We start from the raw sequence: 15,807 nt of genomic DNA on the forward strand, positions 1-15,807 counted from the left end.
GGATCCCTGGCAGTGCCCAAGGCCAGGCTGAAATAACCTGGGATAGGGGATGGTGTGCCACCATGGCAGGGGTGGCACTGGATGGCTCTGAAGTCCTTTTCAGCCCAGCCCATTCCATGATTCCATAATTCAGGGGAAAGCAGGAGCACACCAGCTGCCCTGTGCCTCTTTCACCCAGAGCTGGCACTTCCCTTTCCACAGGGGAAAAGGGGGGCTGGGGGCTTTGCTTCAGCAGCCAAGAGGAACTGCTGGAGCTCTGCCCTTCCTGCTCCACGTGATCCCACAAGGAACCTGACACATCTCCTGCTCACCCAGCTCTGGAAAGCACATTCGTTCCGGAACCAGGAAATTGTGCCTTTTCCAACAACCCTCGGCTCCCAGAGCCATCCAGGGCATTTTTCTGCATTAGCCCATCTGTTATTCCCATTAGCATCGTTATCCTCACTAAGCTCTTCCATTCCTGGGATTCACAGATGCTGGGGAAGCACCCTAGTCAGGATGAGAATCCCACAGGCTGTGCTGGGAGAGCATAAACCCCACGGACTGGGATCAGTGGGGAAGGAGATGGACAAGGAGATGGACAGGGAGATGGACAGGGAGATGGACAGGGAGATGGACAGGGAGATGGACAGGGAGATGGACAGGGAGATGGACAAGAGATGGACAGGGAGATGGACAAGGAGATGGACAAGGAGATGGACAGGGAGATGGACAGGGAGATGGACAGGGAGATGGACAAGAGATGGACAGGGAGATGGACAAGGAGATGGACAAGGAGATGGACAAGGAGATGGACAGGGAGATGGACAGGGAGATGGACAGGGAGATGGACAGGGAGATGGACAGGGAGCAGTGTGTCAAACACATCTGGAGTACAGTGCACAATTCCCCATCTCCCACAGATCCAGAGGGGGGCCCGGTCCCATCCCAGCAATCCAGCCATTCCCACCAGCAGGAATGTCACTGTGGAAGTGTCCTCGTGGAATGAGGTGACAGCAGCTGCTCATCCCTGCACTAACGAGGAGGCAGAAAAATCCATTCCCCCAGGATCAGGGATCCATTCCCCCAGGATAACTGATCCATCCCCCCAGGATCAGGGATCCATTCCCCCAGGATCAGGGATCCATTCCCCCAGGATCATTGATCCATTCCCCCAGGATCAGGGATCCATTCCCCCAGGATTACTGATCCATTCCCCAGGATCAGGGATCCATTCCCCCAGGATCAGGGATCCATTCCCCCAGGATCAGGGATCCATGCCCCCAGGATCAGGGATCCATGCCCCCAGGATCAATGATCCATTCCCCCAGGATCAGGGATCCATTCCCCCAGGATCAGGGATCCACTCCCCCAGGATCAGGGATCCATTCCCCCAGGTTCAGGGATCCATTCCCCCAGGTTCAGGGATCCACTCCCCCAGGATCAGGGATCCATTCCCCCAGGATCACTGATCCATTCCCCCAGGATCAGGGATCCATTCCCCCCCTCATCCCTGTTATTCCAGGGCACTATTTATATATTGTCAATATTAATATTATATATAATATTTATATATTCCAAGGCAATATTTCTACATTGTAAATATATACCATATTTTATATAATATATAATATATAATATATATTTTATATATTATATATGTATTATATATACACAATATCTTTTATATATTACACGTAATATTTTAATTATATTTAATGTTTAGAATATTGATATATATCTAATATTTGTATATTCCAGGGCATTATTTCTATATTGTGAATATATATACAATATTTTATATGTTTTATATATAATCAATATTATTAATATTAATATTTCAGATATCTATTTCAATACTCCAGGGCAATATTTCTATATTGTGATTATATACTATATTTTTACATGTTATATATATAAAATCAATATTATTAATATTTCAGATATCTATTTCGATACTCCAGGGCAATATTTTTATATTGTGAATATATACTATATTTTTATATGTTATATATATAATCAATATTATTGATATTAATATTTCAGATATCTATTTCGATATTCCAGGGCCATATTTCTATATTGTGAATATATACTATATTTTAATGCTATATATATAATCAATATTATTAATATTTCAGATATCTATTTCGATATCCCAGGGCAATATTTCTGTATTGTGAATATATACTATATTTTTATATGTTATATATATATAATCAATATTATTGATATTAATATTTCAGATATCTATTTCGATATCCCAGGGCAATATTTCTGTATTGTGAATATATACTATATTTTTATATGTTAAATATATAATCAATATTATTAATATTTCAGATATGCATTTCAATATTCCAGGGTAATATTTCTATATTGTGAATATATACTACATTTTTATATGTTATATATAAAATCAATATTATTAATGTTAATATTTCAAATATGTATTTCGATATTCCAGTGCAGTATTTCTATATTATGAATATATACTATATTTTTATATGTTATATATATAATCAATATTATTGATATTAATATTTCAGATATGTATTTCGATATTCCAGGGCAGTATTTCTATATTGTGAATATATACTATATTTTTCTATGTTATATATATAATCAATATTATTGATATTAATATTTCAGATATGTATTTCGATATTCCAGGGCAGTATTTCTATATTGTGAATATATACTATATTTTTCTATGTTATATATAAAATCAATATTATTGATATTAATATTTCAGATATGTATTTCGATATTCCAGGGCAGTATTTCTATATTGTGAATATATACTATATTTTTCTATGTTATATATAAAATAAATATTATTGATATTAATATTTCAGATATGTATTTCGATATTCCAGTGCAGTATTTCTATATTGTGAATATATATTTTTACATGTTATATATAAAATCAATATTATTAATACTAATATTTCAGATATGTATTTCGATATTCCAGTGCAGTATTTCTATATTGTGAATATATATTTTTACATGTTATATATAAAATCAATATTATTGATATTAATATTTCAGATATGTATTTCGATATTCCAGTGCAATATTTCTATATTGTGAATATATACGATATTTTAATATGTTATATATATAAAATCAATATTATTGATATTAATACTTCAGATATCTATTTCGATATTCCAGTGCAGTATTTCTATATTGTGAATATATACGATATTTTAATATGTTATATATATAAAATCAATATTATTAATACTAATCTTTCAGATATGTATTTCGATATTCCAGTGGAGTATTTCTATATTGTGAATATATACGATATTTTAATATGTTATATATATAAAATCAATATTATTAATACTAATCTTTCAGATATGTATTTCGATATTCCAGTGGAGTATTTCTATATTGTGAATATATACCTATTTCTCACCCCATATGCTGCGTTTGGTGCTTTCGGATGGGAAGGGCCCATCCCAGGGCAGGGACTCATCCCAGGGCAGGGACTCATCCCAGGGAAGAAGGGACTCTCCCAGCCCGGGGGTGGACGGGAGTTGTGCAAGGCGATTACTGCAGATTGCGAGTTTCCTCCCCATCCCATCTGCTGGGGCTGCTGTCTCAGCCCGCGCCGGGCAGTGAATCAGCAGCAGCTGCGCGGGGTGGATCGGCTCCGAGGGGGAATTTGCACATCCAGGCTGGGATCAAACAGCTCCCAACTGTGCTGCTGCCAGCAGGCACTCACACCTCGGCAGGGTGCTCGGGAACAGCCTGGCACACACCATGGATCACAGACTGACTGGGCTGGGAGGGACCCTACAGCCCACCCAGAGCCACCCCTGCCATGGCAGGGACACCTCCCCCTGCCCGGAGTGCCACCAGCCCTGTCCCACCTGGCCCTGGGCACTGCCAGGGATGGGGAGCCTGCAGGCACTCACAGCAGCTCCTGCAATTTTTCATGTCTCAGTAAAGTCAGTCCTTAAAGAGCTCAAGCTTTACATTCTCTGCACGGCAAACTCATGGGGAAAACACCAATTCTTCACTCAGCTTTACTTTAAGGTACCTGTGCAATGAGTTTAAACTGCCAGAGGGCAGGGTTAGATGGGATACTGGGAAAAGAATCCTGGAGAGGCCCTGGCAAGGGGCCCAGAGGAGCTGTGGCTGCCCCTGATCCCTGGAAGTGCCCAGGGCCAGGCTGGATGGGGTTTGGAGCACCCTGGGACAGTGGAAGGTGTGGAATGGGATGGGATTTAAGGTCCCTCCCAACCCAAACCAGTCTGGGATTCCATGACTGTATCAGACAGCCCACCACTGTAACAGCTGATAGAAGTGTCCTATAAATGGCTTTATCCCGATGTCCCTGACCTGCCAAATCCTCACCCTGGTCCTGCTGAGTTTACATCCCAAGGGAACATCCCCCTTTCCCAGGGCTGGAGCAATTATTTTCATCAGCCACTACTGCTGAACTTCATGGCATTCTGCTGCTGGCTCCCAAATTCAGATCTCACTTTGTCTCATTCTGTATTCCCCCCAAAATGCCATTCTTGTTTATCCCCCACATCCTGCTGACTGCTGCACACCCTGCACAGCTCACCAGGACATGCCTCAGCATCTGGCACTGCCCAACCCAGGCTGTTCCCAGCCTCTGGAGGTGAACAGGGCTTCAGCCTCCTGTCCCTGGAGGTGACAGCTCCAGCTGTCACCACAGAGCGTGACATGGGCAGCCAGACACTGCCTGGACTGAGATCATTTGTTCATTTGCTCAGTTTGACCATTTGACCATTTGATCACTTGATCACTTGATCATTTGCTCATTTGCTCATTTGATCATTTGCTCATTTGCTCATTTGATTATTTGATCATTTGCTCATTTGCTCATTTGATCATTTGATCATTTGCTCATTTGCTCATTTGATCATTTGATCATTTGCTCATTTGCTCATTTGATCATTTGTTCATTTGCTTATTTGCTCATTTACTCATTTGATCATTTGCTCATTTGCTCATTTGCTCATTTGCTCATTTGACCATTTGATCACTTGATCACTTGATCACTTGCGCACTTGTTCATTTGACCATTTGTTCATTTGATTGTTTGCTCATTTGATCGTTTGACCATTTGATCATTTGCTCATTTGTTCATTTGATCATTTGCTCATTTGTTCATTTGATCATTAGCTCATTTGCTCATTTGTTCTTGTTTGCAAGACTCTGAGCTCAGGCTGAGCCTGTGCAGGGCAAACCCAGCAGCGTTCAGCAGCCAGAGGGAATCCAGGATGGAGACATCAGAGGGGAAAGGGATATCCCTCCGTGAGGTGGGAATTGGCACCTCCAGGCTGGCATCAAACAGCTCCTGCCTGACCTGCTGCCAGCACAGACTCCAGCCCAGAGCTCCCAGCCCTCTGGGACACGGAGAAACACAAATCAGAGAGTGAGAGAATCCCAGGATGGGCTGGGGTGGCTGCAGCTCCCACTGCAAGGTCTCTAGGAGTGGTTACCAGCAAGGGAGCAGAAGGAATGAGTGTCTGAAGCTCCTGGGAACAGGAGTTTCCTGGCTCCTGCAAGGTCCTGCGAGGTCCTGCAAGGCCCAGGGACGCTGTGGATGGAGCAGCTGGGAAGAGGCACTCCCAGGGCTCTGCAGAGGCTCCTCACCTGGTCACAGATGAGCTCCCACTTCTTCTCGTTGTCGTACTGCCGCAGGAGCCGGGCTTTGTCGGGAGGCAGGTTCATGGCATTCTGTGGAGAGACAGCAGCACTGTGAGGGATCAGCCACAGCCAAACCCAGCTGCACGCACCAAGGCAGCGTGGCTGTGGCTGCTGAATTGTTTCCTGTGCACTCCTGATGCCAGAGCTGCTCAGGAACGTTCCCTCCCCGTGTTGGTTTTGGCCCCAAAAGCGCCAGTGAATCAGCAGGCACCCGAGGGCAGAGCTGGGACACACGGGGTGAGCGCCTGAGGGCCAGCCCTGAGCCCCAGTTCCTGGGTTTTTAGGAAAAAATTGTTCCCTGGGAGGGTGGGCAGGCCCTGGCACAGCTTCCCAGAGCAGCTGTGTCTGCCCTGGATCCCTGCAGCGTCCCAGGCCAGGCTGGGCAGGGCTGGGAGCACCTTGGGATGGTGGGAGCTGTCCCTGCCCACGGGATGAGCTTTAAGGTCCCTCCCAATCCAAACTATTTTTGGATGCTGTGACCATCCACCTCCATCCAGCAGAGAGGATGGGGTTCCCTGAGGTGCCACAGCACAGGAGCCCCTCTGTGCCCCAGCCAGGTCCCATTCCCTCCCCTGAGCACATTCCTAAGGGAAACACCTCCCACTGCAGCTGGGGCTGCAGGACAGTCCTTCCCTACAGGACCATGAAATGCCACTCCATTTCACTCCTGGAAAAGTCACCCCACAGCACCTTATCTGGATGACACAGATCCTGCAGTCAGGACTGAGATAACAATCCCAGACCGTGAGTGACAGGAGTCAGAAGGAAGGGGAGAGGCAGCAATTATTTGATCCCTATCGTTCCTGGCTCCTTTGATGTGAGCTCTCCTTCCAGGACAGCTCTCTGGGAAGGGAGGCTTTCCCAAGAGCCCCGTCCGGAATGCGCAGCATAACTGTCGTGCTTGTGCTCCTGGAGAACCCAGGAACACTGGATGGGACCCAGAACAGCTGGATGGGACCCAGAACAGCTGGATGGGACCCAGAACAGCTGGAGAGCTCTGCAAACACCTGGTCTGGAACGGATCCCGACCAGCCCGGCCGAGCACAGCAAGGCCAAGGGGTGGGTGGAGAATCTGCTGAGCACCTCCTGGGCTCCAGCACCTCCTGGGCTCCAGCTGGAATTCCCAGACTGGCTCCAGTTATCCCAGTTAACCCCTGGGGACCACAGGCCTCTGCCAGTGCATTCCCAGCGAGGAAGAGTCGGCCGGTCCCGGTGGCACCAGACACAACAATAAATCAGGAATCGATAAATCAGGGTTTCAGACTGAAATCCCACCCCAGGAGCACCTTCCCAAGGAGTGTGACACACAATCTGCAGGTTTATTCCAGCAGGATGTCCTGGGGGTCTCTGGAAGCCCCCCAGACCCATCCTCTGCCCAGACTTCCTTAGTTTCCTCACACAGGGAAGAGGAGGGATGTGGACAAGCAGCACCTGCAGGGATCAGCCAACCAGGACCTGGAAAATGGGAATTTAAGGAAGCTCCTGGCAGGATCACAGGTGCCAAGGGGGACTCTGTGCCAGGGCTGACCACACTGAGGGGCACCAGGACAGCTGGGCAAGCCTTGGGAAGGAGGGGCAGCTGAGGATTGGCTCCATCCCAGCCAAGATTGGCTCCATCCTGTTCCTGCTCCTGGGGATCCCCTCCACACCTCCCGCTCCCATGGCTGCTCCTCCCACAGCTTGTTTGCCATCAGATAACAATGACTCCTTCTCCTGCTCATCTCTGCTGTCATGTTGACAGTATTTATAGGCTCTGATCGTATCTGTGCTTGCTTCTCCTCTCAGTCTCTCACCAGGCACCTTATCAGCTCTGCTTATCATTTCATGCACTCCTTGGTATTTTTCCTGAGGGTTCTTCCAGCGCCATTCCTCACTCCTGAGCCATATTTCACAGCTCCACTGGCTCCCAGCTGGAGGAAAAGCCCCGGTGTTTACCTGCAGTGCAGCCCTCGTCAGGCTCTGATCTCCTTAGAGCTAATCAGCTTAGGCAGCCCGGCTGCCAGGGGGACAGGAAACCTGCCTGGAACCCTGGGCAGGGCTCCAGCAGGGAGGGGAGCCTGAGCAGGGAAAACCAGGGCCAGGCAGCAGCTCCAGGGATCCCACTGCCACAGGAGGCAGCTGGGCAGTGCTCTGCTCTGCCCCTGCACAGCTCACCCAGCCACTGCTGCCCTCTCCCACGGGAACATCCTCCCTGCACACCCTGGGCAGCCAGGCTCAGGCTGAGGGTGAGCTGCACCTGCCACAAGGAGATCTGGAGTGGCAGCACGGCAGGGGCAGGGGCAGGGCTCACCCCACAGCCCCTCCAGCCTCGGCTGGGTCTCTGCTGGAGGGAGCTGGGCAGGGCAGAAGCACCTTGGTTACCTGCACAGCCTGAGCCAGGCTCAGATCTGCCAGTGATCTCTGCTGGAAGGAGCTGGGCAGGGCAGAAGCACCTTGGTTACCTGCACAGCCTGAGCCAGGCTCAGATCTGCCAGTGATCTCTGCTGGAGGGAGCTGGGCAGGGCAGAAGCACCTTGGTTACCTTCACAGCCTGAGCCAGGCTCAGATCTGCCAGCCAGCGCCCAAAGGAGGGGCACGGGCATGAGGAAGGGTCTGCAAGGGACAGAGCCGGAGCACTTGGGGCCACTTGGTTTGTGCAGCTGCAGAAGAGGAGACTGAGGGGAGAGATCTGGAGCTTGCTCCTGAGGGACAGCCCCGACCCCTGCTCTCTGTGATCAGGGACAGAACTGAGGAATGGCTGGAGATGCACCATGGAATTTCAGGCTGGATCTCAGGGAAGGCTCTTCCCCAGAGGGTGCTGGCACTGCCCAGGGAATGGGCACATTCCCAAGGCTGCCAGAGCTCCAGGAGGGTTTGGAGCCCAGGGATGCCCAGGGTGGGATTGTTGGGGTGTCTGTGCAGGGTCAGGAGCTGGATCCAAGATCCTTCTTGCTCAGGATATTCCAGGATTCTGCCCCATACCTCCTCTGAAACCTGCACTAAGGATTTTCTTACTCTCAACAGCCACTCCCTGCTGGAAATGGGATCCCAAACCACAATATTTTTACCTCCATGGGAAGCAAGAGTTTGTTCTTTTTTTACATCCCTGCATGGCACCACCTCAAGTGGCTCCTGAAATCCAAGTGCACTGCTCCCAGGTCCCTAACTGCAGCCACAGCAGCAGGATCTGAGGCAGAGGCTACTGAGCTGGCTCCAGGAGTCCCACCCAGCCAGGCACACTGGGTTTTCTTATTCCCTGTGGATCCCTGGAATGACTCACCAACGTCTCCTGGCCACTTCCAGCTCTTACAGCCCTGGGCTTCACACATCCCAGTGCTCTTCAGTTAATGACAGGTCTATGTCCTGTGGTTTCCCTTTCCATCTTTTCCCAATTAGAGCTTTGGAAGCTTCTGAGAGCAGAACTATTCCCTTCCTAAAACAATCCAAACTCCTGCCTGGGTCCCCTGTGTCACCACCCGCTTGTGCAGCTGGAGACCCTTTGCCAGCAGAGCAGATTTCCAGCAGCTCAGGAAGAGCTGCACCTCTAACTGGGTCCCCAGCTTCCGTGAGGATCCCATCAAACCCTTTCCTGTCAGCGGGAGCTGCAGCTGAAGCAGCCTCATCTTGTGCCCCACTGCTCTTCATCCTCATTTCCATCCCCATCCCCATCCCTGGCTGGCCCCGCCAGGGATGGCTCCTCCCAATCCAGGTGAAAAACAACCACCCAGGTTATTTCATTTTTGAAATTTAAATTCTATTTCACAATTCTATTTTAACCTGGATTTTAACAACCCAGGTTAAAAATAAATAAATTTTTGGCCAGGCTATTTTGCCCCCCCGTCCGAGCAGCCGAGCCCAGGTGAGCTCCACAGCTTCACCCCTCTCCTTCCTCCCACAGCCTGGGGAACCAGTCCCACCTTCCTCACTGCAACTTTCCACTACCTCACGGTGCTCCCAGGCCCGGGAGGGGGAGAAGCCAGGCTCTGGCACGTCCCCTGCCTGGAGAGGCCGTCGGAAAGCGGAGCCCTCCGCTTCCGAGCGCTCAGCAACACCTCCAGCACAGCCCTGGAGGAAGCACAGCTGGATCCTGCACAGCCTCCTGCTGTCTGCAAGGGCTCCTGTCCAAGCCATCCTGGCTCCAGGAGCGCGGCACTTGGCTCTTCCCCCCCGAATTCCAAAGTTATTCACGTCTGCTGCTGCCTGCCAAACAACCTAGGTAAGGTTTCCATTCCTTTGGTTTGCTCTGGCTTGGCTGGATAGAGCTGGGCCTTAAATTAATCACAGTAGCAGATGGAAAACTGGGGGGAGAACAAGCAGACCTCCAAAATATTAAATTGCTGAAGAGTTAAAAATAAAACCAGAGTGCAACAAGGAAATTTATATATTTTTAACCTATGAAACAAAGCCCAGCTCCATCCAAACTGGCGGAGCCTCCAACTCCAGGTTTTGGCACTAAAAATCTCACTTGTGGACTGATCTGCAGGCTTTGGGCACCACCACCACCACAGCTTGGCTTTGTCCTTGGTCTCAAACATGTCCCTTGGGGTTGTCCTGCTGTCCCCTTCCATGGGAAAAGGGCACTGAGGGAGCTGCTGGTGGTGGCCCCAGTGCCTCCTGCAGCCACCATGATCCATGGAAATGCTGAATCCCAAGTGTCAGAGCAGGATAAAGCACCCAGCTGGAGAGGGAAGCACCAGCAGATGCCTCCAGGTGCCACCTGCAGCCCAGGTCACACCAGCACCAATGCCAGTGCCAGTGGTGGAATGACTGAGCTGTGCTTTTTCCAAATTATTCCTCCTTTTCCTGAGGATTAAAAGGCCCAATGTTTTGGAAAACCTGTGCAGCAGCAACTCAACTGAGTCAAAAGCATGAGCATTGCTAATTAATAGCATTGCTAATTAATAGCATCAGGCTGCTGCTCTTATTGATCACATCATCTTCAAGCCCGCATCCCTTTTCTTAATGAATCCTTCATGACATTAATTGTGCTGGGAATGAGCACAGAGTCCTCCTGATCCATTTGTTCCCATGAACGGCCCTGGATGTGTCAGGAGGAGCTCATGAGGCCCTAAAATGTGGGATGTCCCCACCATCCAATGGGTGGGGATGGAAAAAGGCAGGAAAGCAGGGCCTGGCAAGGCAAGGTGAGTCTGACCGACACCAGCACCAGAGGAAGGGACATTAAAAACCACCCCAGCAAAGAGTTCAACTCCCCACTTCCACCAAGGCACTGCTGACCTGGAAAGGAATAAAGGCATCCCAGGAAATCCTCCTCCTCCTTCTCTACCCTGATGTGGCAGGTGAGAGTGCAGGGAATTCCCACTGCTCCTCCAAGAGACGCTGCACAGGAACTCAAACTCCTGGGAATTAATTCCCAGCTGGCCTTCTCCTCCTGTCCTCCCTCTGACTGGAATTGCTCCCACCTTCCACTGCTCCCAGAGAGATGGAAAAGCAAACCTGGATCGTTTCTGGCTTCCCAACAGCACTTAGAAAAAAGATCAGGGTTTAAAACACTTCAAACAAGTCTCGGTCCTCGTGACTCAGACTCAGATTTACACACCCACATCAAAGCTCTGCCCTTACTCCAGGCTCCAAGGACTCCCAATCCTCACCTGGAACTTCCCAGGCTGAGTTTATTCTCCAGCCCATCCCTGACCCTTCCCAACTCCCCAGGTTCAGCACAGCACTTTGCCTGCAGCTCCCTGGGGTTTATCTCACTCTCTCCACCACGACGAGCTGCAATCCTGATTTTTCCTGCATTTCAGTCAGGGCTGTTTTAAGGCAGAGCCTGAAGTATTTTTAACTTTTATTAATATCCAGTGAGTTCTTACAAAGCAAACCCAAAACTGGCTCATAAGTCAAGTCCATACCTCCCACCTCTGTAACTCTGAGGAAGAGAAGCCCTTCCCTGGCTGGAGGGAGCCTGAGAACCAAAGCCCAGCTCCTGAGCGGGTCCAAGTCTCCTTCCTGGCACTGAGCTGCCCACATCCTCCCAGCAACAGGATCCAAGAGCAACCAAACCCCAAAACCATGAAAAAGAGAACATAAATCAGTTCAGACGGGTTCATGTGACACTGTCACCCTTGGCTGTCAGAGATGTGATGGCTGAGGCTGGAAATGTTCCCTCACAATCCCTAAATTTAGCTGGTGTGAAAAGGAACCAGTTTAGAACGAGGAGGGAGCAAACCCAGGGCTCTGTGCTCATCCTTCCAGGCTGGAGCAGGACAACTCCAGCTGGCCAACTCAGCCTCTCCTGGGACCACCAGGGGGACAGGGGCTGCTTGGTGGTGGCTCAGAGCCACCAAGAGTCCCCAGTGGGACCTCCTGCTTCCCCCACTCACTAAATCACCTCTGACCTGGGGTTTACTAAAGGTCTGCAGCATCAGGGAGCAGCATTAACAGGTGCATTAATGTGGCACCTGGGGACAGGGGTCAGAAGTGGCCTTGGCACTGCTGGAGGAATTGTTGGATCTGATGATCCTAGAGGGCTTTTCCAACCTTAATGATTCTGTAATTCTTCATCCCAACACACTTCCCAGGTGAAACACACATTGAGCAGATCACCCACAGCACAGGAGGGCACTGCCAACCAGGCCCCTTCCTTAGCCTGGGGGAAAATGCCCAAAATCCCAGAATCATCCAGGTGGGAAGACACCTTGAAGATCATCGAGTCCATCAACCCAGCACCACCACACCCATCCCTAAACCATGTCCCCAGGTGCCACATCGTGAACACTCCCAGAGATGGTGACTCCACCACACCCTTGGGCAGCTCATTCCAATGCCTGACTGCTCTTCCTGGGAAAATAAATTCCAATATTTAACCTGAACCTCCCCTGGTCCAACTTAGGGCCATTTCCTGGCATCCCTTCACCTGGGATGTGGCAGAAGAGCCCAAGCCCACCCTCCTCCAGGAGCTGTAGAGACCATTGAGGTTCCCCCTGTGCCTGTTTTTCTCCAGACAAAATCTCCAGAAGATATTATTAAATTCCAGAAGAAATGACAGAACTCCAGAGAAGCAGATCCGGCCCCAAACCCTGCTGACTTGCCATGGCTGGAGAAGGTTCCTCACCCTGCTCTGACCCTGTCCTGCTCCTGACCCCTGTCCTGTGACCCTTTCTGCAGAAAAAGTCTCTGTGTAGCTCCAGGAGCTGCCTACCAAAACAACCTCGGGATTTTTGCACAGCATTAAAATTTAATTCCAGGGCCTGGCCTGTAAAACAGCCCTTAATATTCTCCTAGAATATTAAAATGCAACTTTTTGCAATTTTCTGTGCTGCTTAACTTCCCAGCCCTGCTCCAGTGTGTTTATTTAGGAAAGCCAGAGGCAACTGAAGCTGAGCTCCAAGTTCCCTGACTTTATGAGGAATCCAAGCTAGGCTAAAATTAAATGTGCTCATTGTTCTAATCCTCCTTCTCCTCTCCTGGTTTTTTTATTAAACTTGTCTTTGATCTAAAAATACCAATGCTCTGCCTGCACCAAGCCTTCCTCCTCCTAAAGATGCCCTGGATCCGTAGGGAAGAGCAGGAGAAGCTCCCACAGCATGGAGGGACCTGCTGAGGAGAGAGGAGCTCATCCTTGGGAAGCCATTGGGAAAAACACCCAAATCAAACTCCTGGAATTCTGGATCCGTGATTCCCCAGCGCATCTCTGCGGGCCCGAGGTCACCCAGGAACACCTGCTTCATGTTTGGAATGGGAAAGCTTCCAAAGCACTGGGAAGGGCTGTGGAAAACTGTGGGGACAACCTGGGGCTCCTCAGCTGGCAAGGAAGGACTAAAGCATCCAGGGATGCTGCGGGAGGGAAGGGGGAATATTCCTTGGGACACCAAGGAATTCCTGGCTGTTATGGACAGGCAGCCCCGCTGCAGCATCAGCCTGGAATCCCAATGGAGCCTGGAATCCTGATGGAGCCTGGAATCCTGATGGAACCTGATGGAGCCTGGAATCCTGATGGAGCCTGGAATCCTGATGGAGCCTGGAATCCTGATGGAGCCTGGAATCCTGATGGAACCTGATGGAGCCTGGAATCCTGATGGAACCTGATGGAGCCTGGAATCCTGATGGAACCTGGAATCCTGGTGGAGCCTGGAATCCTGGTGGAGCCTGGAATCCTGGTGGAGCCTGGAATCCTGATGGAGCCTGGAATCCTGATGGAGCCTGGAATCCTGGTGGAGCCTGGAATCCTGGTGGAGCCTGATGGAGCCTGGAATCCCGATGGAGCCTGATGGAGCCTGGAATCCTGGTGGAGCCTGGAGTCCTGGTGGAGCCTGGAATCCTGATGGAACCTGATGGAGCCTGGAATCCTGATGGAGCCTGGAATCCCAATGGAGCCTGGAATCCTGATGGAGCCTGGAATCCTGATGGAGACTGGAATCCTGATGGAATCTGAAATCCTGATGGAGCCTGGAATCCTGGTGGAGCCTGGAATCCCGATGGAGCCTGGAATCCTGATGGAACCTGGAATCCTGATGGAACCTGATGGAGCCTGGAATCCTGATGGAGCCTGGAATCCCGATGGAGCCTGGAATCCTGATGGAGCCTGGAATCCTGATGGAACCTGGAATCCTGATGGAACCTGATGGAGCCTGGAATCCTGATGGAACCTGATGGAGCCTGGAATCCTGATGGAACCTGATGGAGCCTGGAATCCTGATGGAACCTGGAATCCTGATGCAGCATCCTGGAATCCTGGTGGAGCCTGGAATCCTGATGGAGCCTGGATTCCTGATGGAGCCTGGATTCCTGATGGAACCTGGAATCCTGCTGGAACCTGGAATCCTGATGGAGCCTGGAATCCTGGTGGAGCCTGGAATCCTGATGGAGATTGGAATCCTGATGGAGCCTGGAATCCTGATGGAGCCTGATGGAATCTGGAATCCTGATGGAGCCTGGAATCCCGATGGAGCCTGGAATCCTGATGGAGCCTGATGGAGCCTGGAATCCTGGTGGAGCCTGGAATCCTGATGGAGCCTGGAATCCTGGTGGAGCCTGGAATCCTGATGGAGATTGGAATCCTGATGGAGCCTGGAATCCTGATGGAGCCTGATGGAATCTGGAATCCTGATGGAGCCTGGAATCCCGATGGAGCCTGGAATCCTGATGGAGCCTGATGGAGCCTGGAATCCTGGTGGAGCCTGGAATCCTGATGGAGCCTGGAATCCTGGTGGAGCCTGGAATCCTGATGGAGCCTGGAATCCCGATGGAGCCTGGAATCCTGGTGGAGCCTGGAATCCTGGTGGAGCCTGGAATCCTGATGGAGCCTGGAATCCTGGTGGAGCCTGGAATCCTGATGGAGCCTGGAATCCTGATGGAGCCTGGAATCCTGATGGAGCCTGGAATCCTGCTGGAACCTGGAATCCTGATGGAGCCTGGAATCCTGACAGAGCCTGGAATCCTGATGGAGCCTGGAATCCTGATGGAGCCTGGAATCCTGATGGAACCTGGAATCCTGATGGAACCTGATGGAGCCTGGAATCCTGATGGAGACTGGAATCCTGATGGAGCCTGGAATCCTGATGGAGACTGGAATCCCGATGGAGCCTGGAATCCTGACAGAGCCTGGAATCCTGGTGGAGCCTGATGGAGCCTGGAATCCTGATGGAGCCTGATGGAGCCTGGAATCCTGATGGAGCCTGGAATCCTGATGGAGCCTGGAATCCTGCTGGAGCCTGGCCTGGGCACAGCCAGGGCTGGACAATGCCCACGTGCAGGGCACACACTGAGATCCCCATGTTTTGCCCCCACTCTGGTTTTCCATGACTTTTCTGAGCCCTTCCTTCCGTGCCAGCTCTCTGCTCCCTTTGATCAGCACTGCCATTTGCATATTTATCAGAAATTAGCATTTCCTTCCCAGCTCTTGCCAGAGGTTAATGAAGGCACTGCAGGGATGGAAGCAGCAACACGGGGCCACTGTGGGCTCACTCCCTGAGGGACAGGACAGGCTGGATATGAGGGACAATTTCCTCATGGAAAGGGTGGTCAGGCATGGAATGGGGTGTGGGATCCCCGTCCCTGGAGGAATTTAAGCCATGACAATGTGGCACTTGGGAACACGGGGCAGTGCTGGGGGATGGTTGGATTGGAGATCTTGGAGCGCTTTTCCAACCTTCAGGATTCTCTGATCCTAACCCCTTCTGCTCACACAGC

The 15,807-nt window shown here is 50.3% G+C and overlaps 1 protein-coding gene across 4 annotated transcripts in view; it reads right to left on the reverse strand.

The window, feature by feature from the left end:
* The window catches only part of FMNL2 (formin like 2), a 115,334-nt gene that overhangs the window by 44,666 nt on the left and 54,861 nt on the right, over positions 1–15,807 (reverse strand). For all 4 annotated transcript variants that reach the window (XM_084209522.1, XM_084209521.1, XM_084209523.1 and 1 more), the window contains exon 2: positions 5,626–5,709. In XM_084209522.1, the coding sequence (XP_084065648.1) occupies positions 5,626–5,709 (84 nt within the window). The remainder of the gene's footprint in view (positions 1–5,625; positions 5,710–15,807) is intronic.

This window comes from Fringilla coelebs (genome assembly GCF_963513975.1).
Source record: "Fringilla coelebs genome assembly, chromosome: 7".
Lineage (NCBI taxonomy): Eukaryota > Metazoa > Chordata > Aves > Passeriformes > Fringillidae > Fringilla > Fringilla coelebs.